The following is a 27,682-nucleotide window of genomic DNA, read 5'->3' as shown; positions in this document are numbered from 1 at the left end:
CCCCCTAGTCTTTGTCATTTTTGACAGAGTGAAAAATAGATCCACTTGTACCGATTCTACTCCACTCGGGATTTTGTTTACTTCAATCATATCTCCCCTCATCTGTCTCTTTTCCAAGCTGAAGAGCCCTAACCGTTTTAGTCTTTCCTCATACGAGAGGAGTTCCATTTCCTTTACAGAAAATTGTAACCTGTTGGCCGTAAATTATGCATGTTTAACCTGTAACCCGTTCTGAGCTCTTTGGGGTGAGGACAGGATAGAAAACAAATTAAATAAATAAATAAAGGTCATGGCCACCATATTGAATGTGGACTTGGCTGTTGGCGAGAGTGAATAGGCATCACTCCTGCCCCAACAATCCCCTGCTGGACCAACTGAGATTGAGGTAGGCCTGTAGAAGCCTCAGTGGCATGGGGGTCTGGGACAGGGTTCCAGTGAGGAAGAGCTTTGGATCATAGGAGGAAGAGGGCTGTCATTGGCAAACAAAAACCCTGACCATTTTATTTTATTTTTTTGTAAAAATTTTATTCTTTTATAAACTACAGTATATTACATTTGTTATAGAACAATTATTACAGAACTATTTTCATAGAATACACCAATTCATACAATTAATTATAAAAAATATTGTTTTACCCACTCACCCTTCTTATCAAATAATAATAATATAAAGTACATAAACTAAAATAGTGAATTGTAATTGTTAATAAACAATTATTACAGAAGTAATTTCATAGAACATATCAGTTCGTGTTTGTCAATTAAAAATAATACCAAATAAAACAAAAATTTGATATACATAGAAATTTTCTTCAATTATCTCCCACCCACCCACCCTCCCGGATGTGTAGTGATAAAATCAGAAAAATTAAAATTCCTAATGTGAATCAACGAATAAAGCCAAGACCATTTCTTTTTTTTATAAATCAACAACAGCCCAGAGCTCATGGACCCCGTCATGCTCCCAAAAATCAGAATACAAGCGTATACACCTGTCTCCAGAACATCAGCACCTGGTATAGGAAAGCCTAGTAGAGCTGCACACAGGTGTCTTAAGTAGCCTGCGGGGTGGGCTAGTGAGCCATAGAAAGGAGGACCCAGGCCCATAAGCCATTCTAACCACTATATGTATGGTGGAAAATGTGAGCCCACCAACCGCCCCCAAACCCCCCCTACTCTACTGCCATATAGGTACTACTTACAGCCATATAGGTTATTCGGATTATAGCCAAGTGGGTTTTGGGGGCCTCACCTTAACCTATATGGGAGCTCTGGTGAGATGTTTATCTGTCACACTTTACGTGAAGTTCACAGCAGTGTCCTCTAAGGCGCCCCACTGCTCTTTTGCCATGTCTGGGGGGGCCAGTCCATTACATGACTGGTCCCTCCCACACCCAAAAGGTTTTGTTCTGGGCATATGGGACTTGGACAAATGTTTTGTTTTTTTTGAATAATCTTTATTCATTTTAAAATAAATTCAATAAGTGAAGAACAATAAATAAAACATTTATACTATAGACATCACTTAAAATATTACTAGATTCTTACAGATCAATAACCCCCCCCCCACCCAAACTATTCTTTATCATTTAAAATTTTTATCAAAAATATGGTATAAAGATAGACGTCTGGGCGTCCCAATGGCCTGGACGTCCAGATAGAGGATTAAAAAAAATATATATATATATTATTTCTAATCGTATGGTGGTTTGCCTTTTGAAAATAGGACTTAGAAGTATGTTTTGAAAATGCCCCTCTTTGAGTACATAAAACCAAAGGAAGATCAGTTAGCATCTTGTTGCCACATGGCAAACCATACTGATAGAAGACATACACCTATGAAGTTTACCGAACACAAAGCTTTCCCTAGAGCCCTGGACAGCTGTGGATCTTGTTTTGTCCAGCTGGCACATAAGAATTTGATAAAGGTGAGTAAAAGGACAGTGAGCACTTCAGAAGAAAACTCTTCTCCCACCTGTAAGCAGAGCTTTTGTCTTACCTGTTGCAAGAAGTAGGACATTGTATTTCTCCTGGTCTGATATAACCACTTGATCCACCACAAGTTTCATATAATTGAATTGGCTTTGGAATAGGGGCTCATTTCCAATGGGCTTCACTTCATCTTCTACTTCAGGATAATTATCTGCCATATTAAAGGTATCAGAAGGTGTTGCTTTTCCACCTGCAAGACACTAAATCGAAGAGAGGAACTAAGCATGGAATTGCAAGAGGCGGGATTAAGAGAGAAGACAAGAAAAATGAAGAATAAGAAAGAGACCATATGGGACACTAACGAGGATAGAGAAAAGGACTGATGTAATGCAAATATGTCGGACGATGAAGGAAATACTGTAGTGTGATGTCAATGGGACAACAATATTCAGGAAAGCTTTGGCCTCCTTTTATGAAACTGCGATAGCAGTTTCTAGCGCGGGGAGACGCACTGAATGGCCCGCGCTGCTCCCGACGCTCATAGAGTTCCTATGAGCATCGGGACCAGCAGGAGCCATTCTGCACGGCTCTCTGCGCTAGAAACTGCTTTCGCAGTTTCGTAAAAGAGGGGGGGGGGGGGGGGGTTTAAGGAAGCTTAAACATTGTGTTATAATGCCATGGAGAGAGCAGAAGCTGCTAAGCTGTTAGGCCTGTAATACAAACCTTACCCAAGACTTAAGATGGTCAAAAAGTATTTCTTAAAGAAAGGAAAAAAGGCAGGAATATAATAGACTCATAAATTAGCTAAAATTAATTTTTCTAGCTAAAAAAGCAACCTTTGTAAAGATTTTTAGACTCTCAGTGGCACCACTCAGAACTCAATATTTCTCATTGTTCTGAGAAATATTGGATCTATTATTACTCTATTATTATTTCTTAATGTTTATAAGCCAATACTTAGCTTGTGATCAAGTGGTCTCTGCTAGGGATGTTAATGCCGACATGTTTCGCTTAGACAGCTTTTTCAAGGCTTAACCCCTAACCACTGTCGCCAAGAACTGTGACCACATATTCTCCACAGAATAGAAATAGCAGGCAAATAAGGTTCAAGAAGGTCCAAGTTTCCACATACCGTAGAAAGCAATGATATATTTATGGTTATTTGTATGGATATGTTATCACACTTATTATAAGTTTAAAAATGAATAAAGATTTTAAAAAAAATAAGAAAGCAACGTAAAAAACAAACAAACCCAAAAACCTCCATGAAGTTGTGAAATAAGCTGGGGTGATGAAATGCTCTCTTATTGAGGTCCTTATACAAAGCTGCAGTAGAAAGTGGATTTTGAGCGCCATTATGCAGATCTTTCCCATGCGCTAAAGCTGTTTCTACTGCAGTTGGAAAATGGCTGATTTTCCATTTTCCAAATTAATGTCCATGCGCTAATCTTGCCATTAGCATGTGGTCTCTCACAAAAATTAGTGCATGAGCCCTTACTGACCCCAGTAATGGCTACATTCTATAAATGGCATCCTATTTAGGCGCTGCTAGGCACCCTAATTGCACCTAAGTTTGGGGTTCGCACCAAACTTAATTTTTTTAATTGGCTTAATCGGCATGGTAATTGACCATGCCGGTTTTCAGCCAATCAAAAAAAAAAAAAAATTAATAAATTAAGCAATTTAAGAGTTTGGCGCTGAACTCTTAGGACATTTGGAGGGGGCATCTTCGATAGGACGTATAAGTCTGAGGTTGGAGGACCCAGGAGAAAAAAATGTCTGTTTTCAAAGCTGCCAGACGTCTATCTTTTAATTTTAAAAATGACCTTGGTATAAGTTTTGATCCTTAGGACCAAACGTCCCCATGAAAAATGAACAAAAGAAAGTTTTGTAGACATACCCAACTACCTTGTCTGATCGCAGAAGAGGAATTCCCATCAGCTGAGTTGGTTTCAGGAATTCCTGCTGGCTCAGCTGATGGAGATTCCCCCTGCCAGCATCAGCTGAGCAGCGGAGCCCTTCACCCCTTTCCCCGACATCTCCCCGAAATCCCCCAGCATACCTGGACACCCCACACACATATCATCCAATATCATGGAACACCCCCTATACCACCCGACATAATGAAACAACCCTAACACTGCCTGACATAATGGAACACCCCTCCCCCCCCAACACCACCAGACACCACCCGACATCATGGAAACCCCCTCATGGACATCACTCAACACCCAGTACTTTCTGCTGCAAAATCGGCACGAGGAAACCCAATCCCTCCTACCTATAGGGTTGCGTGCTACAAATGACAGGCCTTTCACTCCCAGTGCATCTTGGGATGCAGTAGGAGGGGCCTAAGGCTGACTTAGACAAGCACATCCATGCATACTATGTTAGTTTTATTGTGGATTCTGTCTGCCTGTATTTTAAATTACAGACAAGGACTTACCTCTCCAGGTCGGGGATTCGATAGCAGTTTGCTATAGCCTTTCAGGTTTGAGGTCCTAAAAATTCTATCAATATCACCAATGGAATACACACAGATGGCAGTAAAGCCCCTATGGACATGAATAATCACAGAATGCAAGTAAATCTCACATTGTTTCAAGTCACATAAGAAGGGCATCAACATGCATAATGACCAGAATACCAGCATATATGTGTGTGTATGTGTTCACACATGCATTCATTTGCATCACTCCAAGTAATATCTCTTCAATTCAATTCATTTTTTCATATATATTTCATTTAAGCTTCAGCTATAGTCCTCAGAAACACCACGCCACCGTCCCATGCATCAAAGTTTTCTAGCGGCGACATTTATGGGTTATATCCTAATAGGTCCAAACATCAGCAGATAAGTTACAACTTTTTAGAATATTCATACATTCAAAAGAGTTATTCAGTTCTATGCAATCTATTCTGTTAACAGATTTTTTCCCAGTGGCCATTTTAGATTACAAAAATAAGTTATTTAAGCAAATATTTAGTTTTCTTTGTTGAATTATTCAATTCTGTATTTCTTTTTTTTTTTTTTTAATCCATTTTAAACTATATTCATTTGTTATTCCATGGGTATCTCTTGGGCAGTAATAAATTCTTTGAGTTTATCTGGATCATTAAAGATGTAGTTTGTCTTTATGTGTGACTTTCATTTGCGATGGATAAAACAAACCATATCTTGTCCCAATCTCTTTTTATGATTTTCTTAATTGTAAAAATCTTTGTCTTAAAAGCACTGTCTCTCCAGCCAAAATCAAATGTAAGAATTCAAGTGTTTTTAAATGTTCAATTGTTAAACATCATTTACTGTACTTGATTTTAAGATATGTAATGAATAAAGATTAAAAAATATATATATATATCCTAATAGGTCTAAGTTGTAAGGCTTCTATAAATATATTCTTTCTCTACTCACTATTCTATGGCATGGCACTTGAAAATGGGTGCACAGATGGGCAGAGTCTAGGCACAAAATGGGTAGGATTCAAAGTTACACCTGTACATTCTAGAATACTACAGTATAATATGTATATGTTTCTTCTAGCCATTTAGACTCTATGGTGATCTAAGGTCTCGTGCCTAAACTAGAGGCATATTTTTGACCAGCTACCCTAGTAATCTGTGAAGGAAAGAGGTGCCTACCTTCCCCTATAGAGCAGGTTCCAAATAGCTATCTTCTTAGTGCCTCTATAGAATAACTTAAAAATGACCCATTGGCTCCTACTTTAGAAGCATCCCTGTATGTAAATAGCAGCATTAAACATCTGGCAAGGCCCACACTGTTTTAACAAATGAGTCTGCGTATTTGTTTTTTTTGATCTGAGTACAGTGTTATATTGATGGCATGTTTTATATTCAAGATATTTTTATATATGTATATATGTTTAAGAAATTGATATATTACATTTTAAGTTGTAGACTCCTGATGAAGACACTTTGTTTATGTGTCGAAACACTGACCGTGTCGAGCCGAGCTTCAATCCATTTCATATGATTCTCCAATAAAGACTGTGTGTTCCTATGGAAGGACTATCCTTTTGTCCTCCCTTTTTTCTGCTCGTGCATTTACTGCATGAGGTATGACTTTCCTGTTTCCTTTTGGTGCCAGACGTTTAAATTCCATTTCAGAACAGCAGCCATTTATATATGGAGAAGCTAAGTACATTTATATTTCAAGGGGAGCATGGGTACAGCAGGAAGAACAAGTGGTATGACCTACAATATAGATGTGGATTCCTCATTTCACATAGGAAATCTACATCTACATTGAAAAAAATAGTATTTGCAACTGTTCTAAGACATATCTAAGTGTCTACTATAAGGGCAGGTGCAAATCTTGATGTCTGGGCATCCTTGGTTCCTCTAGGATCTCTGCACCCCCATCCATTCTCCCTTGCACACATATATCCCCATTGTGGCCACTCCTGAGACACACATACAGCCTTGATTGTACTCCTCCCCTGCTCCGACAGCACAGAAGTACATAAGCATTGCCATACAACTACAGACTATATGTCTATCAAGTCTAGCATCCACATGCACCTGGCAAGATCCCAAAACAGTAATCCGATTTTATGCTGCTTATCCCAGGAATAAGCAGTAAATGTTCTCAAGTCCATCTTAAGAATGGTTTATGGACTTTTATTTTAGAAACTTATTCAAACCTTCTTTAAACCCTGCTAAGCTAACTGCTTTTACCACATCCTCTCATGATGAATTCCAGAATTTAATTATATGTTGTGTGAAGAAATGTTTTCTCAGATTTGTTTTCAATTTACTACTTTGTAGCTTAATTGTGAGCCCCCTAGTTCTTGAACTTTTCAGTAAACAAGAACTTCACATCTACCCATTCCATTCCACTCCACTGTATTCCTTTTCCCACAACTGAGTGCCCCCTCATAGCACATCTTCTCCTGGTTAAGGCCCATGGTGCCCCCCCCCCCCCCACACACACAATTCAGACCCCTAGGGTACACACTTCCTTACTGATTGAGACCTCCAACACAGCCAAGGAGCCCCCTCGGTCTACCCTCTAAGCTCAGACAATTCAACAATTGCTCAGTTTGTAAAATGCTCATATATGGAAGCCTGATTCCCAGCAATATCACTAGGGATCTTGCCCATGTTAGCATGTATAACTGGTAACTTGCTATTTTTAAGTACTATGAGCACCACTCACATGTGTAAGTGACAGATGTTAGAAATCTGGATGTGCATGGGAAACTGATTAAGGAGCCTTCCTCCAAAACTTGATCTTTTTTAACTTCATTGAGAGGCAAACAAAATTTCCCCTCAAGTTCTCCTTCAAAACCCAGGTCCAAATGAGAAGATAGCTGGCAATGATACATGACTTGAAGAAGTAAATATTGATGGATACATTTATTTGATATATGTACATCGCTCTTCTAATAAATAGAATATGTATATACTTTGAAAAGAAATAACCTTTTTAATGTATAGTAAGACACTTCTTACCAAGGATTTGAGAAGATTCCATACACTCTGGTTTCAGTCCAGTTTGCAGACTCAACAATGAAGACATCATGTAGCCTGTTGAATAACTTCTTCTGAGATTCATAAGTGCACACCAGCCGAGCTTTCAAAAATGTGCTCCACATGGTGGCAGCAACTGACCCTACACCCCCTCCATCTCTCTAAGAAAAGCAGAATGCAAAAGGAAATTAGATGCTGCGCATGAGTACTGACTCCATTTCTGCACCCTAGCTAGAAGCACTGTTAAGATATTATTAAGGGAAGATTAGGTTCTTACCTCAATAATCTTTCTAGCAGAAAGGCATATGAGTCATGAACCAGTGGGTTATTCATCTCTACTTATGAATTTGCGTAGAAAGCATCATCTACATTTTTCAGCTCCGCCTCCCATATCTCTGTACTGTGCTCTGTTCGTCAGTTTGTACAAAAGCAGTTGACAACCACGACAACAGGAAAAAAGGAAAAGGAGGGGCACGGGGAACTCCCCAGCAAAGCCATATTTATTTTTACGATTGTCTATTAAAGACTTGGCGTCCTGTGCGCCATCGCTGCAGTTTTTGCTTTTGGTTTTACCTTCATGCCATGACTTGCTCTGCTGTTCCTTTCTCCCCCCTAAGTTCCCCACCACACTATACCTTACACAGCTGTGCCACTCTTGAGACGGTCAAGTCATGGTCCACACCCTTCTGTTGATTATCCTCTCTGAAGAAGTAGTAGATTTTGTCTTTGTAACTTTCCTCTTGTTCAATGACAGTCGCTTTCACAAACTGAGGATCTGAAAACCAAGAAGCAAAAGATTGGAACTAGAGGCCAACAAAGAAGGCAAACAGAAACATAGAAACTTAGTAAGGTGGGTGCAGAGGGGGGGCAATATGCCCTGGGCGCGATCTTGGTAGGGGCGCCGCCGCCCTTACTCCTCTCTGACCCCCCCCCCCTGCTGCGTGCGTGAACCCCTTCCCTCCCCTTGTACCTCTTTCATTTTCCCTGCGCATGCAGCGCTACGAACTTGTTGCCCGCGTTGGCGTTGCCTCTCTTTAACGTTACTCCTGGGCCACGCGCCTAGAAAGTGACATCTAGAGGGATAGCCGACAGGACATGGGCGACAAGTTTGTGATGAAAGGTCACTTGGACACACAAAGTCAGAGGCGTGAAGAAGTACAAGTTTTATTCACAGCATGCATGCTGGACCCCTGAGCTCCAAGCTGGCTCAGAAGTGCCGAAACCAGGAAGTTACAGAGATATTTATTCATTTTTCTGGCTATACAACTGAATTCTAGAAAAAGCTTTTCACGTGTTACTTTTCTTAACACTCATTGGTTCTAAGCTCACACTAGCAGGTCACTAGCAGGACACCTATCTAACTCTTACAGATAAATGTACAGAAGGGCAGGGTACATCATGGCTCAAACTCTTATCTATTCAGCTTACAATGTGGTAAGGTAGGGACATACATTTTAGGCAGATGCAGTCAATAGATTATACACTCTTTTCAGCTATGTAGGCCAGAGCAATATTTTAAACAACAGTTAACTATTTCATGACCCTACATTCCCCCCTTTCAGGCTGGCGTACCTAAGGAGCCAAGCCTGACAAAATAAAGTTAGGGGTCAGGAAAGTCGGGGTCCCCAGTGGGTAAGGGACGATACTGGGAGAGGGCCAATGCAGCAGTGGAACGTTTGACAGCAGAGTCCATAGTTCAGTGGAGCAGCTTTATGGCTATGGGGATCACACAGGGCAGGCAGCAAAGGAGCAGAGAAGACAGGGCAGCAACCAGCAAGATGATCTTCAATGCTGAACCAGAGGGCAACCAGGAGCTGAAGGTACCAGAGATCCAGTCTGCAGTAAGGTCACGCCAGGTCTGGTCAGGAACATGAGCCAGTTTGGTGATACGATCCACATCGTTCTCAATCACTTTACTCAAGTTCAAGGCAGCAGTTGGAGAGGTTGAATTTATCACAGGCACAGCAGCTAGGAAATAGTCCAAAGCTAGACGATTCTGATAAATAGCAGTGCGCATTTTAGCATTCGCTCTGCCAATGGTACTCAAAGCTCGGGAGGTCTCATTGGTTATCAGTTCAAGTACAGCTTATAGACAAATAATGCAGTTCAGCATATAGATTGGGGTCCGATAGCCCCAGGTGTCATCCTCGGTCCATATGGCAGGTCCATAAACAGCAATGATCCGTTCTGCAGGCCAGTCATCACCCCATTCACCTATTTTAAGGGAATTGGTGGAAGTAGACCGCTTTTGGCGACCTCTGGTGTTGAATACAGGGGCTCCCAGGTGTTCACCATCGGGAAGAAGCTGGGACGAATCATGCAAAGCACACATGTACCAGTCTAGTTAGCAGGCAATCAAGAGTAGGCAAACAGATCACAGAGCCAGTATCAACTATCAGGAGCTGACCATCATTCATAGGAAGTTCCATTAAGCAGTGTCTGAAGGGCTGAAGACAGTGGGAAGCAACAATGGAGGTTCACAAGGCCCATCGTGAAGGTCGTGGACCTGACGTAAAAGTGAGGGTCTGTGAAGTCAGGTTTAACATGTCCAGCTGCATTGCCTCCCATAGCCACTGTTCTCCCATACCAGTCCCTCCTCATACAAAATAATTGCTAACATTAAGAGTCTGACCTATAGTTTCAGCAAACTATATAAACAGATTTCTAGTGATTACAGGATATTAGTATCTACTTTCATAATTTCATAAAACTGGGGAAACACCAGAGTGATAGACAGGAGCACATGAGTGGGATACAATTCGGACATATACATCAGTACCTGGGTCTCACCTTTTACCATCAATATACAATGCCATGCAGTCTCTGGCCTTCTGGACTTGGACATTGGCATTCCAGTTATATGGGTCAGTGATAGTGAAAACCATGGGATTACAGTAGCCTGTAGTACACAAGGGGCCGGAGCTAGGACCTATAGTAAGGGAGGCAGACGGGGTATTCTTTCTCATAAAGGACAGGCTCCACCATTAGTGAAGGTTTCCTCATAGGGGCAGTTCTTAAAGGCATCAGGTTATACATATATACTTAGCACATTTGGTATAATAACGCTGTCAATCTAGGGAGCCACACAAAACTGAATTAGGGGTAGTACCATGACCTTGAGAAACATCAAATAGCACACATGTATCACAATACAAAGACACCGGGCGAGTGGGGTCTACAATAAGAGTCTAGTTGATAAGTGGACCCTCAACATTATAAATGCAGATTTCCGCCCACTTTTAAACTTCATCACCAGTTGGTTGGAAACAGAAAATACCCTCAAAGGTTTGACACTTTCTGTACTTAACTCCTTCATGCAAACAAACATCAGGCAAAGGGGCTGCACTTGTTAAGTACAAAATACAGAAGAAAGAAACATAAGTGAGGGCAACACAAATATCATATCTATATATATATACTAACCTAGGAAACTCATTTTTCTTTCAGGCACAACTTAGAAAACTTCAAACAGTTATACTCAAGACACTTGCTAAAGGCAGTGTGAACCACAGGCAGTCAATTAAACTCAAACACTTATAAAGAATTATATTCAGAACACCTGCTAAGTACAGTGGTAAATATTCAGAACTTTTGAGGTCTTAGAAAGCTTCAGCTGAAGATCCGTGTTGTAGTGGAACCAAGTTTCATGTCCGGACACCTTTGACAACTGTAAGAGAAGAAATTAGGACAGTAAAAGGACCTATCCACCTAGGTTTCAGGGGGTCTGACTTCCAAGTTTTAGCCATACTGTATTTCCAGGGACATACCCATGGACTTGTGTAGCTATCGATAGTGGGGCCCTTTCCAGGACCCATTTATGGAGCTCTTGAAGGGCTTTAGCTAAAGACTGGACCTGACTCTGGAGGATATCTGATCCCAGAGTAGCAAAGGAACCAGGATCTGGGTTCACAATGGGTGGTGGCCGGCCGGACATGAGCTCAAATGGGGCTTAGATGGGATGCATCTAATCTGAAAAAGAACAGAAGGCAGCAGGACAGGTCAGGACAGATTAGTTTCTTCAATTCATTTTGTGAGAAGGGTCTTAAGAGTTCTGTTTATTCTTTCGACCTGACCAGAGCTCTCAGGATGGTAAGCAGCATATAATTTCTATTCAATTTGGAGGGCCTGAGTAATTTGTTGGACAACATTGACAATGAAAGCAGGGCCATTGTCACTGCCTATAAAAACAGGGAGACCAAAGCACGGAATTATTCAGGAGGTGTTTGGTTACTTCCCTGGCACGTTCAGTGCAAGTAAGGAAGGCTTTGACCCATCTAGTCAGGGTGTCTGTGAAGACTAGGAAGTGACTGAGGGAACGGGAAATGGGCATGTGGGTAAAATCTACAGACAGAACCTGCATTGGATATGTTCCAATAGGTTGGTATCCAAGAGGTGGCAGTCATCTGATTGGGAATTTTATTCTAGAACAGACAACACACTGTCGGACAATATTCCGGACTAGCTGATCAAGGTGATTGATAAAGAAATGTCTCTTGAGAGTCATTTTCATAGCGGGTTCTCCAGAGTGTGCCAGATCATGGCATCTTTTGACAATCGTGAGGGCCAGGTGTTGAGGAATGAATATGAGGGTACCCGCTGTGCTTACGTTTGAAGTATCAGTGTGTGGGTCTGGATTGGCACTTGAATTGGCGCATTTTGTATCCACCCCCCTTTCAGGACAGACTGGCCCAAAATAATGCATGCCCAAGTCTGTTCCTGAGAAGCGTACTGGGGTGTAAGGGAATCCAGAAAAGGAATGATTGTATACAGAGGAGCTGAAAGAGGGGGCAGAGACTGGCAGCTCGGGCTGTGCGGTCGGCAAGGGCATTGCCACGAGAGACAAGGTCCATCACGTGTCTGTAAGCATGGCAGAGCATAACAGAAACACGTGAGGGTAGTTGTACGGCCTCAAGAAGGTCAAGAATGAGGGGAGCATGATGGATCAGGCGGCCGGAGGCTATAATGAAACCTCGATGTTTCCAGATGGCCCTATGGGAATGCAAGTTAAGGAAAGCATATTTGGAGTCAGTATATATATTGCAAGACTGAGAGGCAGAGTGGCGCAGGGCAAAAGTGAGGGCATAAAGCTCAGCTTCTTGGGCAGAAGGGCCAGAAGGCAGGGGCCTGAGTCAGAAGTTTTTGGAGGCAGCGAAAAGACCGCTCCTGAAGTTGGGTCCAGACAAAAGGGGCTGAGTCAGCGCCTTTGGTGGAATCATACAGAGGACGAGCAATAGTAGAGAAATCAGGGATCCAGATGGGACAGTATCCTGCAATACTGAGAAAGGTGCTCAGAGCCTTGCAGTTATCAGGGACAGGGAGACTACAGACAGCCTGGACACGGTTGTAGGAAGGGACCTGGTACCCTTGGAGATTTGAAAGCCAAGGTAGGTGACACGAGGAAGGCATACTTGAAATCAATGTAAATATGGCCACAGGAAAATTTAAAAGGCAGACCCACTATCTGAAAGACTCAGATAAATAATAATAATAACAGTTTATATACCGCAATACCGTGAAGAGCTATGTGGTTTACAAAAGATTAGAGAAGGTACAAAATAATTGAACTTAAGATGTGTACTAACACATAAGAATTGTTCTCAATCCCTATTCTATATCAGGTTCCTACCCCAAAGAGCTGACTTATAAAATTAAGCTAAATGCAGTTCTGGATCCACCCACTAAGCAGGGTAGTCTGACACAAGCACTCTCTAAAGCAGCAGTCCCTTCACTATCAGCTGACTGGCAAAAATATTTACTTCAATACAAAAGCATTCCTAAAAATTACATTGTTATACCTAAACTTACATTTTTTATATACAGAAATACAAAACAAAGATTGGAATATACAGTAAAACTTTGGATTGCAAATAACTTGGTTTGCAAGTGTTCTATAAGACAAGCAATGATTAAATTTTAACTTGCTATACCAGCAACGTCTTGCAATACACGTACATACAGTATAGAAGCATCACATTTTCACAACTGAGCCAATGGTTCCTCTCTATATAACGCTGCAGGAATGCAGTGACTGTTCCAAACGAGCAAGGGCTTGCAATACAAGTATGTATATTTTTGTACACTAGTGCCCTGGAATACAAGCATACTTCTGGAACAAATTATGCTCCCAAACCAAGGTTTTACTGTACTCACAAGTTTAAACATTGTTCATTTTTATTTTTTTTTTTTTACAATCAACATGGGTCTCAGTAGAGACTTACTCCCCCTTCCTACAGAATTTCACAAAGGAGAGAGAGTTGCTTAAAGATCAAAGAGATCAAATTACAGATGTAGTCCTTTTCAGAACTTTTAAATTTAGACAAATAACTACTAAATTTGGACAAAGAACTTCTTTTTAGCATGGAATATAAGTTCCAGAAATCATATTTTTCGTTTATAAGCATTTCTAAATATATATAAACATTTTATAACATAGCCAAAAACTTTAAATCTAAAACTACTTATCTGTTTCAGGAGAAACCGCATTTGAAGTGCTAAACACTTCATGGCCCTTATCAGCACAAAAGGAAAAGTACTCTCCTCTCATGCTGTGAACAACTGACAGTTTAAACTTCACTGATACATTTGAACAGACAGAAGTCATAAAGAACCCGGGATACTGCAGGACTTGGGAATCAGATGAAGGGAAGAATTTGGCAAGGTCTGAAGCAAGGGCAGTGCTGAATAGAGAGGGGCTAATTTTAAAGCCCTGGGGTAGACGGGTCCAGGTTACTTAGGAGGTTTGTCCAGTGGAAGGGTTTTCCCATTGGAATGCAAAAATTGGCTGACTGGAAGAGGAACTGACAGCAAACGAATGCATAAAAACCTGACGAGTTATGTCCTCTTCCAGGGAGCCAGAGGGGGCCAGCCCACACCAAATATCGGCCATTCTAACTGGCACAGACAAATAAGGGTTGATTTGTTAAGTATAATCAAAGACAAATTCCTTTTTTAAATTAGCTAACATATCAAGGGATCCCCACAGGTAGACAGACATCCCCCCATTGTGCAATGGAGGACAAAAACACTTCCCTGTATTCCTGGCCCCGCCCGTCTCCGGGCTAGGGAAACGCAGTACTAACAGGTCCACACTCGCTTCGTCCTCAAGGACGTCTCAGACACTCTCAAACACACAAAACACAACAGATTTCAGTTCAGTTACTCAACCAGAAAATAACAGTTCCTAGAATCCCTTTCCCACAACTTTTCAGCGACAGATCACGTGGCTTACTAGGCAGGAGACGAGAGACAGGATAGGGATGATCAATCCCCACTTACCAGATAGTGGCCACTCCAGGTACAGATACAGATACAGATACAGATTCTTGTACTTTAAACTGAGACTAGATAAGTCAGTTGAAGCGGTCCAACGTCCTGAGGTCTGCCAACCCCCCAAAAGGAAGGCAGCCGGCTAAGCAGACACATCAGCCGTAGGACCAGAAACAAGTGACCAATCGAGTAACCAGTGGTCAAGAGACCTTCAGGTCCCTGTTCGGAAGCCAAATGAAAGGTCACTTGGACACACAAAGTCAGAGGCGTGAAGAAGTACAAGTTTTATTCACAGCATGCATGCTGGACCCCTGAGCTCCAAGCTGGCTCAGAAGTGCCGAAACCAGGAAGTTACAGAGATATTTATTCATTTTTCTGGCTATACAACTGAATTCTAGAAAAAGCTTTTCACGTGTTACTTTTCTTAACACTCATTGGTTCTAAGCTCACACTAGCAGGTCACTAGCAGGACACCTATCTAACTCTTACAGATAAATGTACAGAAGGGCAGGGTACATCATGGCTCAAACTCTTATCTATTCAGCTTACAATGTGGTAAGGTAGGGACATACATTTTAGGCAGATGCAGTCAATAGATTATACACTCTTTTCAGCTATGTAGGCCAGAGCAATATTTTAAACAACAGTTAACTATTTCATGACCCTACAGTGAAGCACTCACGTCTGGAAAATTTAAAAGGTATTGGGGAAGAGAAAAGGGCGCGCATGGCGGGGGGGCGGTCAGGAAGGAGTGGGATTGGAGAAGAGGGAGGGGAGGGGTGCAGCCGCCCTGGGTGCCATTCACCCTCGCTACGCCACTGATAAAAACATAGAAAATTGAAGGCAGATAAAGACCATATGATCCATCTAGTCTAACTATGCCATCTACTATCCCCTCCTCTCCCTTACAGATCCAACATACTTAAACATAAGAACATAAGAAATGGCTTTGCCGGATCAGACTCTAGGTCCATCCAGTCCGGCGACCCGCACCCGTGGAGGCCAAGCCAGGTGTTCCCTGCTGAGAAACCTTGTTTACTCGTATCCCCCAATGTGATTTGCAAGAAGGTGTGCATCCAACTTGCTCTTGAATCCCAGAATGTTGGTCTCCATCACGACCTCCTCAGGGAGAGCGTTCCAAGCGTCCACCACTCGTTGTGCGAAACAGAATTTCCTAATATTTGTCCTGGGCCTGGTGCCCCTCAGTTTCAGTCCATGACCTCTTGTCCAAGTCACATTTGACAATGTGAATAACGATGTTTCTTGCTCTATTTTGTCAAATCCTTTTAGTATTTTAAAAGTCTCTATCATGTCTTCTCGCAGTCTTCTCTTCTCGAGGGTGAACAATCCCAGTTTTCTGAGGCGTTCTTTGTAGCTCAAATTCTCGATACCTTTAACTAGCTTCGTGGCTCGCCTTTGCACCCTCTCCAGTAGGGTTATATCCTTCTTTAGGTAGGGAGACCAGTGTTGGACACAGTACTCCAAGTGTGGTCTGACCATTGCTCTGTAAAGCGGCATTATGATGTCCACCGATCTACTCGTGATTCCCTTCTTTATCATGCCCAACATCCTGTTTGCTTTCTTTGCTGCCCCTGCACATTGAGCCGACGGCTTCAGGGTCCTGTCTATCAGTACCCCCAGGTCCCTTTCTTGTTCGGTCTTGCCCAGTGTCACACCTAACATTTTATATTCATGTTCCTTGTTTTTCTTACCCAGGTGCATCACTTTGCATTTTTCTATGTTAAACTTCATCTGCCACTTTTCTGCCCATTTCTCTAGCTGGTTCAAATCTCTCTGAAGTTCTTCTCTGTCCTTTTGTGAACCAACTGCCCGACATAGTTTTGTGTCGTCTGCAAACTTGATTAAATTACTTGTTGTTTCATCTTCTAGGTCGTTTATGAAGATATTGAACAAGATGGGCCCAAGAACCGATCCCTGGGGTACACTGCTCGTCACCTCTTCCCAGTCCGAGAACTTCCCACTTCCTACTTGCCCCGAGCTTTCTTGAATTCAGATACACTTTTTGTCTCCACCACCTCCACCGGGAGGCCATTCCAAGCACCCATCCCCTTTCACCTTTCAACCTATGCCCCCTCATTCCAGAGCTTTTTTTTCAATGGAAAGACTCACCTCATGCACGTTTATGTCATGTAGGTATTTAAACATCTCTATCTTATCTCCCATCTCCCGCACCTGCCAAGTGGCACAGGGCTCTGGCCAGTTCTTCAGGTTAGGGGGGGGATCACCTGTCTGACACCAGAGCTCACAAAAAGAATGATTTTGCAATGCAATGATGGTGGTTACAATCCCTCACAGACTCACAATTTACACTCAAGCTTGGGCATAGGGCGGGGACGGACAAATCCTGTAGGCCAGAGGATGGGCAATTCTGGGGCTTCACTCATTCCATTCGAACTCTTCACTCTCCGTTCCGATAAACAACAGCTCAGTCCAAGGTATGAGTGAACCAATAGGAACTCCTGGGAAAAGGGCCTCCAGCTCCTCCCACAAAGCTTTTCTAGTCATAGTCCAGTGACCACCTGAAAAATCTTTCACCACTGCTTTTACAACAGAAGCATTTTTCAGGGGAGTCACATATACATATTGAGATCTTTAAGTCTGTCCCTTTATTAGAATTGTTATGATGGAGATGTTGATTGCTTGTCATTAAAAAAATATATATAATGATAAATTATTTTTTACTTTTGCTTTTACTCTTTTCTATCCTATTTTTAAATGGAGTTCCTTTCTTATTGAATATGTATTATATTGTACACCACTTGGATCCTTTTTTAGGCTGTTATGCGGTATAGAAAGTTTTTAATAAACATAAACATATATGCCATATGACGAAGACCACCAAACATTTTATTGGCCATCTTCTGGACAGACTCCATCCTTTTTATATCTTTTTGCAGGTGCATTCTCCAGAATTGTACACAATATTCTAAAGGAGGTCTCACCAGAGTCTTATAAAGGGGCCATACCTCTCCCTATGCATTCTTCTAGCTTTCGCCATAGCCTTTTCAACCTCTTTGGCCACCTTACGATCATCACAATTATCCCAACCAAATCCTCCTCTTCTTTTATGCACAAAAGTTCTTTACCTCCTAAACTATACTTCTTCCTCAGGTTTTTGCATGCCAAATGCATGAGCTTGCATTTCTTAGCATTAAATCTCGGCTGCCAAATTTCAGACCATTCCTCAAGCTTCGCTAGGTCTTTCCTCATGTTATCCACACCATCAAGGTCTACTCTATTGCAGATTTTGGTCTCATCTGTAAAGAGGCAAACCTTACCAGACAGCCCTCCGGCCATCTCACTTCCAAAAACTGTTAAAAAGAACAGGTCCATGAACTGAACCTCGAGGAATGAGAATGAGAAAGGGTGTGCAGCAGAACTATCGGAGTTTCTTATGTTTCCCTTCTTCTGAATCAAAACAACGTCTACTCGTACTAAGACTGATGTTACACATATGTAGTGCCCGACTATACACTTTAGGAGCACAGATGAGCAGGCTGCACATTTTTTTCTTAGTAACTGGTTCTCAGCACTCATTTTGTCTAAGTCAGCAGGATGGATGGATGAATTAACCCTTCCAAATTTGAATGTTGGACACTCCAGTTAACCACCAATACTGGAGAAAACATGAGGCATTGGCAGTTATCCTCCTTTCTTTTCCTTTCACACTTTGCTGTTCTTATGCCTTCCTCAAAGTACAATGCGATAGAGAGCTCCTCTGATTGCTTCTAATTCCCGTTACTTTCTCCAGCAGGAGGACAAATGACAAGGAGTGCACTCGTTCCACCCCCCCCTCCCCCCCATCCTCTAGTCATCTTGAGAATGGCATTGGAGGCAGTGCTCACTTTCTTTTGCCTCCCCTCCAGTTAAAGGATAGATGGTCTTAAGGTGGCTGAACAGGTAGAAAAGGCGACAGCAAAAGTCAGGTGGATGTTTGAGTGCCTAAGAATCGCCGCTGCTGGGTCAGACCAGTGGTCCATCGTGCCCAGCAGTCTGCATACACGGCGGCCCTTGGTTTAAAGGCCAGTGCCCTAACCAAGCCTAGCTTTACCTGCGTACTTTCTGGTTCAGCAGGAACTTGTCTAACTTTATCTTGAATCCTTGGAGGGTGTTTTTCTCCTGTAACATCCTCTGGAAAGGAATGACCAGCAGGAAAAAGGAGGCCGACTGCAGAAGGCATTTTCCTCCCCCTCCCTCTCGTAGTTCCTCCTCTTTTCCCATTTGTTTCTGTTTGAACTTATTATGTAGATTTTATTAGTTAAATGCTTACCCCTATTTTATATGACAAAAGCTGTTTTTTTTATTGTGCACCGCTCAGAAGTTTGATTGAGCGGTATAAGAAATTTTAAATAAATTTGAAACTTGAGGTGTACCATTCTGGAGACTGCACCTTCAAAAAGATATAAATGCAATGGGATTGGTTTAGAAGGCAGCTACAAAAATGGTCAGTGGTCTTTGTCATAAAGCCTATGGGGCCAGACTTAAAGATCTCAATATATATACTCTGGAATAAAGGCAAGAGAGGGGAGATTAAGGAGAGGGGAGATCCAGGGCTGGATTAAGGCCAACTGATGCCCTAAGCACAACCCTGCAATGGTACCCTGTAACCCTTCCATTCCTTAACTGACAAGACATTGAAACTCGATACGCGCCGAGAAATATCATTATTGAATGAAACAAAACATCATATATATTTATAATGATAAGGGAAAAAAAATGAAATTCATGTTGGATAATGGGTGGGGCAAACAGCACTCAATAAAGTTACAGGGCATGATTGCTAGGGGAAAGAGTTAAGGGCATGATTGCTAGGGGAAAAATCCTTGTGGTGTCCCCCTTTCCTTGGTACCCTAAAAATTCTGAATTGATACTTTGATAGAGACATTTAAAAACATCTGTGGTATAAATGCACAGGAGAAGGGTCTCTTTCAATTGAAAGGGAGCTCTGGAATGAGGAAGCATAGGATGAAGGTGAAAGGGGACACAGTAACCTGAATAAATACCTCTTTACAAAAAGGGCAATGGATGCATGGAATGGCCTCCCACTGGAGGTGATGGAGATGAGAACTGTATCTGAATTCAAGAAAGCATAGGATAAGCACAAAGAGTTTCCTACGGAAGAGGGGTAGTACACTTCTCCCTCCGTATTCGCCTGATAGGGGATTAACAAACCAGCGAATACAGAAAAACCACGACTAACTTTTTCATATGTTATTCACTGTTTTCTATTAAAAACCATCGTGAATATGGTGAAACCGCAAATAACATGGTGAAAGACCTGGCCTGTTCCTGAAGGAGAGGCAAAACACGGTGAAGAAAGTGCTGGGAATCGGCGATTTTCTCTGTAAACACTTGGAATCAGCGATTTCGCTATGCAAGCTGATGAAATTGGGTGGGGGGGAGGAGGGGGGAAGGAGCCAGCAAGCTAAAAAACGCGAATAATCAAAACCGTGATTGATGAAACCGTGAATACAGAGGGAGAAGTGTAACATCTTACTCACTTTTTCCCCAGACATAATGGGTGAGGAAAACCCTCCCTCAGAACCCTTTTGACTTACTTTGCATCAGATGGTCGTTGGTGTATAATTGTGGAACTTTGCCATGGATCCTCCGGAAATGCAGGATATTCCCATTGTCCTGATATTTATTGATGGTAGAAAAAACTTCCCCATCTGGAGGAATAGGAAAACATTTGAAAAGTGAAATAAAGGAAAAGAGCAACAAAACACAGGAAAGATTCATAGACTATAAAGAGTTTTACCTCATGCAAAATTGTCATTTCTTTAATAAGACTAAACTATTTTTTTTTTCTGCAGTCCTCCAAGTCCCCTCAAATCCAAAATGTGAATATCAATTTGTATCCCATTCTGAGTTTCTGGGAGAATGGGATAGAAATTGAAATGAATAAATAAATAATTAGCATAGGAATAGTGCATGAGCCCTTACTGCCTAAAAAATGGGAGGCAGTAAGCGCACACAAGCTCATTTTTCAATGACAATATTAGCAAATTAGTATGCAAAAAACCCCAAGGAAACAAAACCTCAGGACAGAAACCAAAGCAAGTTCATAAAGTGGGAATGAAACTGCAAGAAACAACCAGGGAACTGTCCACAATAAAACTCCCGTAGAGGAGGAATTCTTCCAAAAAGACTTTATTCATACAAAACAACTTAAAAATAGCCTTACTGGGTCATACCAATGGTCCATCAAGCCCAGTTGCCCGTTCTCATGGTGGCCAATCCAGGTCACTAGTACCTGGCCAAAACCCAGAGTAGCAACATTCCAGAGTCCCTAAGAGCAACATAGGATTCTAGAACCCCAAAGAGTAGCAAGATTCCATGCAGAATCTCAAAGAATAACAAGATTCCGGAACCCCAAATAGTAGCAACATTCCATGCTAGTGATCCAGGGCAAGCGGTGACTTCCCCATGTCTTTCTCAATAACAGACTATGGACTTTTCCTCCAGGAACTTGTCCAAACCTTTCGTAAAACCAGCTACGCTATCCGCTCTTACCACATCCTCTGGTAACGCGTTCCAGAGCATAACTATTCCTTACGCCTTCAATTGTATTCCTTTACTGGAAATGTCCAGCTATCTTTCTGATGTAATCCGCTTAGAACTGCAAGGTACAGGCGGAATATAAGCATGTAATGTAATGTATTCTTTGAGTGAAAAAAAAAAATTTCCTCCATTTGGTTTTAAAAGTATTTCCCTGTAACTTCATCGAGTGACCCAATATGGCCCGTGTTTTGGCTCAAAAGAGCCTGCATCAGGGGACGCTTATAATATCTAAAACAGACATGTATAATACAGAAAATAAATACTGTAACAAATAAATATTTAAAAGCATGGAGCAAGCTGTCTGGTCATTTGAGATTACGTAGTGATCATTACAGTTTTAGGAAATTGCTAAAAACTAAGCTGTTTGTTGCTTATTTTTAGAACTACTTCTGGACAAGTCATTTTATTTCTTTCAGAACATTCTTCCTCTTTTACGAACGCATAGTACGGGCTTTAGCACCCACAGCGGCGGCAACTGCTCCGACGCTCACATGAGCGTTTTTTTAATATAATATTGAGGTAGGATATCCCAGGTTGTATTTTGTTATTTGTTAAGATGTATGGAACTATTGCTCCAGGATGATGTAAATCAGTGGTCTCAAACACGCGGCCCGGGGGCCACATGCGGCCCGCCAGGTACTATTTTGAGGCCCTCGGTATTTTTATCATAATCACAAAAGTAAAATAAAACAGTTTCTTGATCATAGGTCTCTTTAGCTATAAATAACAATATTATTATTAAGACTTAGCCAAAAGGAAAGATTTATAAACTATAAAGAGTTTTACCTCATGCAAAATTGTAATTTCTTTTATAAGACATTAACTATTTATTTCTGAGGCCCTCCAAGTACCTACAAATCCAAAATGTGGCCCTGCAAAGCGTTTGAGTTGGAGACCACTGATGTAAATGATTTGTCAATTGTAAGACTTATGTGTAACTATGTACGTATGTTGCATGGAAACTGCTGAGATCCCAGGCGGTATATACATTTTAAAAATAAATAAATAAACCAATTAAAATATCATGGTAAAAAGTATAAAATAAATGGTTTAAAACATGATTATATATATACAGTATTTGTGGAGGGGCATAATCAAAAGAAACATCTAAGTCTAATGTGGACGTAAGGTGCTAGACACCCAAAGTCGTCAGTAGAAAAATGTCCATTCTCGAAAAATACATCTAGAATTATTATTATTATTTTTTTTTTTTAAATCATCTATCTGGATGTCCAGGCCATTGGTCATCCAGACTGCCAGTGCATCTATCTTTGTACCCCATTTTCAACAAAAAAAATTTGTCTAAGTCCCAAATGCCCAGAACAAGACCATTTGGACGTGGGAGGGGCCAGCCTTGTAATGGATTGACCACCCAGACATGGCAACAGAGCAGTGGGGCACCTTACAGGGCACTGCGGTGAACTTCACAAAAAGGGTGCCATGTAAACATCTCACCAGAACTCCCTTATAGGATATGGTGAGCCCTCCAAAACATGCTATACACACCTGTCTACAACCCCAATAGCTCTTAGGGCTCTAGGTGCCACCTAGATGGCAGTATAGTAGAGTTTGGGGGGGGTTTGGAGTGAGATCACATTTTCCACTATGAATGAAGTGGTTAGAGTAGCTTAAGGGCCTGGGTCCTCCTCTCTATGATTCGCTAGCTCACCTCCTAGGCTACTTCAGAGACCTCTGTGCAGCTCTATTAGGTTTTCCTATAGCAGGTGCTGATGTTCCGAAGACAGGTATGTATGTTTTTATTCTGATATTTGTGGCAGTGTGAGGAGGTCAGTGATCACTGGGGGAGTGTGTGGGGGTCTTACATTGTCTATGCAGTGGTTATTTGGTCACCTTTTTGGCACTTATACCTGCTTTTACATTATTTAACTCACAATGTGTAAGTTTCGTCCAGGAAGTCTCATGAAACATTTGATTATCCCTGTAGGATGACTAAGTCTAGGTTGGCCCACATCCCACCCAAATACCACCCTAACCACTTCTCCAGGTACGCCCTTTTTAGCTCTGGGCGCACAGCGGCATTCAGAAGCCTAAAAAGCTCCTGGGTATGTCCAGAATGTCGGTTTGATTATCGGCACTTGGACAACCTGTCTTTTAGGAATAAATGGTGTGCAGGTATAAAAAAACTAATCAGTCAACAGAACATACCGAATGGCTGAAATGCTTTTGAATATAGGTAAAAATTTATACTACAGCTTCTCAGATCACCGAAGGCAGCTGAAAACGAGCATCATATTAAGCTGGAACAAGGGTATAATTTGAAAGATATAATTTGAAGGATATAATTTGAAAGAATGAAAACAAAATTAAAGATGATGACAGAGCAAGCAAACTCAAAGGTAAAAAACAAGATAACTGGCTGTTAAACAAAGTGAGTGGTGAGCCTAAAAATATGCGGTGTGGACTGGAATGTTAAAGTGAGATCAAGAGAGTGGTATAAAGAAAACTGAACAACAATGTGAGTAGCAATGCTGGTTAAGAGGAGACAGTGTGAGAAACAGTGCTATAGTGAAGCCGGTGATACCACATGAAAATACCGGTTGAGAGGCATGCAGAGTGCATAAACATATATGTACAGTATATATATATATATATATATACATATACATATACATATATACACATAGAGAGAGAGAGAGAGAGAGAGAGAGAGAAAGAGAAAAAGAGAGAGAGAGAGAGAAAGAGAAAAAAAGAGAGAGAGAGAGACAGAGACCCTGGCCTCCTTTACTACCATGTGGCTGGTTATTTGCACAGGAGGCAGGCCAGAAGAACACTATCAGGTAAAGGAGAGTATAAAGGTCAAATAGAAAATTCCCCCTTCACCTAGGGCAGGGGTAGGCAATTCCGGTCCTCGAGAGCTGGAGTCAGGTCAGGTTTTCAGGATATCCACAATAAATAGGCACGAGATAGATTTGCATCTCAAGGAGGCAGTGCATGCAAATCCATCTCATACATATTCATTGTGGAGATCCTGAAAGCCTGACCTGGTTCCAGCTCTGGCTCTCGAGGACTGGAATTGCCTACCCCTGACCTAAGGTTATCAGATGTCTGGATTTCCCCGGACATGTCCTCCTTTTCGAGGACATGTCTGGGGGTCCGGACAGCTTTTCATAACCTGGCACTTTGTCTGGGTTTTGAAAAGCTTCCTATCAAAATGGCGACAGGAAGGGGCATCCGCGCATGCACGGATGCCATCTGGGGGGCAGGGCGGAACAGGGCATGATACAGGCAGAATGGGACGGAACTGGGCGGAGCTGGGGCGGGGCCATGGGTCCGGATTTTCCTTCGGGAAAATCTGGTAGCCCTACCTTTACCAGTATATTCAGGGTTCTGGGACGCTGAAGCCTGCCTGCTGAATCTGTGCACTTAAGACAGTCAGTGAACAGGTTAATCCCCTCTCCTCACATATACATATATCCAATGGTTCTAAATGTGAAAAGAAAACACATGGTTTGGGGCACAACGTGAAACAATCCTTGAAGATAAAACAACAAGGGACTTACCAAAAAACAGTGCTTGCAACTGTTCAACGCTTGTAACTTCTAAACGTGGGAAAAGTACGGGCAAGCAAAAGGGGAGGTTTAAATAATGCATATGCAAAAGTGCCAGTAGCATCACTTTTTTCAGTAATAAAAACATTTTTATTGAACACATAACTCATAACAAGTTTAGCACATAACAAGTGATTAAATAAAATACAATGAGATTTTACAGAACAAATGATTTATAAATGTAAAACATAGATGCAGAGAAGACTAAAAGCATTTATGTAGACAATTTTAAAATATACATATGTAACCATACGATTAGGTAAAGACCAACGATTCGATAAGATTCGATTAGAACTCATTTTAGTAAATTAAGCATCACAAGCAAGAAACAAAACATTAGGATAAGAAATTATATTCAAAGCTACCAGCTGAAATATAACAATTACTTCAAAAATGAGAAGAGAAACCATATTTTGTTAGTTGTAAAGCTCCTATTAGTAAGGGAATTCGCTTTGCATTCATATTTATGAATCATCATGACCGTAGCCCACCAAAAAGAGGTGTTTAATAATTGAGCTGACTTCCAGTGTGAGAGAATCGTTTGCAGAGTAAGAGCCAGAAGAATATCGAGTAATTTAGAATGCCATTTGTCCAGTACATCAGGCAAAGCAAAAGGACGAAAGAGAACAATATCAAAAGATAACTGAGAAGAAATAGGAAGTAGAGTGCATATGGCTTTCCATGCTGACCTCCAAAATGGTTGAATGTTTGGGCAGGTCTCCTAAATTTCCATTACAGCGCCAGCATTTATTTGAATTCATTAAATGGGCCCTATGTAGCTTGCCGGTAGCATCACTGAAGAACTTACCGAAAAACGGCGTTTGTACCTGTACATAACTGGAGACGTGGAAGGAGAGTTCAAAAATGATGTATCCTTTTATAAATGTGCAAAGGAGTCAGAGACATGAAGGTGCCATATGTGTATAAAACGTTGCATGCAGGCTTTTTTGGGCTGAAGCACAGACTGTGTTGGGTCAACTTGCATATGCTTCAAGCTAGTATGGGGACTAGCCCCCACATACCTATTATCACACTTTGTACTATACAGCCCCACGAGACAAACCAGAAATTGCAATCTATTCGCTTATCCAAGCATTACCGGCTGTAAATACAAAACCTTCCTGGACAGAACTTTTAGGTACCAAGCAAACAAACAACAACACTGGCTGGACAACTACATAAATGGAGCTGAACTGACCGACGTCGCCTTTAGAAAAACCATAAAAACTGCCTTATTCGACAAATATGTCAACTAAACTTCAACTACACCTCTCTCTTTTTCCTTTTTCTTTTACCTAATATGTCCCCCCTGAAAAAATTCTAACCAAACAGTATTATGTAATTCACCACTTTATCAAAAAAGACCTCTCTGAATTTCTAAACAAACTGTATATTATAATTGCTGCATTTCTTTTTTTTTTTTTTTTTTTTTTTTAGTTCAATAAATTTTTATTCAGTATTTTAAAAAATACAAGGAGCAATTCAAATACATAAAAGTAGTATAACATTTTGCATTAATATACAGTTATTTATAAAGGCCCATATTATTAAGAAAAGCTCAGAGAATTGGATTTGTTTGTGGTGATGTATGACAATAGAAAGTGAAATAGGACAAAGTAAAAATTGAAAGAGAGAGGAAAAAAGAAGAGAAAGAAAGAAAGAAAGAAAAAAAAAAATTTAAAGAGAGGAGTGTCTACATAGTAGAGTGTACATATGAATCTAAAAATGACCAGGGTGATTTTTTGTTTTTCCAATTCATGGATTTACGGAGTGAAATTTTATTTTCATATGCATATGATTCAAATCTGTGGTACATACATAGAGAGTTCCACCAAAAAGTATAATCTAATAACGAAGATGATTTCCAATTTTTCAGAATATGCATGAGAGCAGTCACAAACATGGTATCAATGAGTTTAGAAGGACAATTTGATTGCGCGAAACAGGGGTGTTGAGATCGAAGGATTATAATGTCTATAGAAATCTCTTCTGAGCAGTTGGTGATAGATTGTATGGTATTCCAGATTGCTGCATTTCTAAGATTCTGTATACTGTAATTTCTGTATCTGCATACTGTAAGTCGCTGATTGTCCAGCTCTCTTCAGTTGTAAACCGCCTAGAAGTCGCAAGATTATGGCGGTATCATATATAATAAAATGCTAGAGCGCGCATGCGCTCTCAAAAATTCGTGCGATGTGGCGCCCTGAGGTGTGCTTCTGTGGCAACATTCTAACCTCACGGCGCCTGCGGGGGCTGAAGGCGCGCGACTGTGCTCTCTCTCTCTCTCTCTCTCTCCTAACCTCCCGGCTCCAGCGGCGTAGGCAGCACCAGTGGCAGCAACCGAGTGGTGGACAGCAGCCCCGCTCCGGCCATTGACCCTCCACAAATCTCCCGGCTCCAGTGGCGTAGGCAGCACTGTAAACACGCTGCTTCGCGCCCTTCTACTGCCGATTTCCTCTGCCGCATCTCTGATAACATCATCGGAGACAGACGCGGCAGAGGAAATCGGCAGTAGAAGGCCGCGAAGCAGCGTGTTTAAAGTGCTGCCTACGCGGCTGGAGCCCCGAGATTTGTCGGTGGTGGGAGGGTCAGGAGCAGGCCAGATCGAGCAGGACAACGGCAGGACAACGGCAGTAAAAGAAAGGGGGAAGGGCCGAACGGAGCAGGGAAGAGAAGGGAAGAGAAGGGAAAGGGGGGTGGGGAAAAATGCTGCTACTGCTTTTGCACAGGAAAGAGGGGGGGTAGGAGGGAAATGCTGTTGCTGCTGCATAGGGAAGTGGGATGGAAATGCTGCTGCACAGGGAAATGGGGAAAAAAGACAGACAGACAGCGGGAGG

The 27,682-nt window shown here is 41.6% G+C and overlaps 1 protein-coding gene across 1 annotated transcript in view; it reads right to left on the bottom strand.

The window, feature by feature from the left end:
• Positions 1-27,682, bottom strand: part of SEMA7A (semaphorin 7A (John Milton Hagen blood group)) — a 118,366-nt gene that overhangs the window by 22,741 nt on the left and 67,943 nt on the right. Inside the window, exons 6-10 of the mRNA XM_033920822.1 lie at positions 20,271-20,384; positions 8,061-8,200; positions 7,408-7,586; positions 4,379-4,487; positions 2,000-2,192 (exon numbers count right to left, since the gene is read on the bottom strand). Coding sequence (XP_033776713.1) covers positions 2,000-2,192; positions 4,379-4,487; positions 7,408-7,586; positions 8,061-8,200; positions 20,271-20,384 — 735 coding nt within the window. The remainder of the gene's footprint in view (positions 1-1,999; positions 2,193-4,378; positions 4,488-7,407; positions 7,587-8,060; positions 8,201-20,270; positions 20,385-27,682) is intronic.

This window comes from Geotrypetes seraphini, chromosome 14 (assembly GCF_902459505.1).
Source record: "Geotrypetes seraphini chromosome 14, aGeoSer1.1, whole genome shotgun sequence".
Taxonomy (NCBI): Eukaryota; Metazoa; Chordata; class Amphibia; order Gymnophiona; family Dermophiidae; genus Geotrypetes; species Geotrypetes seraphini.
This window is presented reverse-complemented; position numbering and strand designations above follow the sequence as displayed.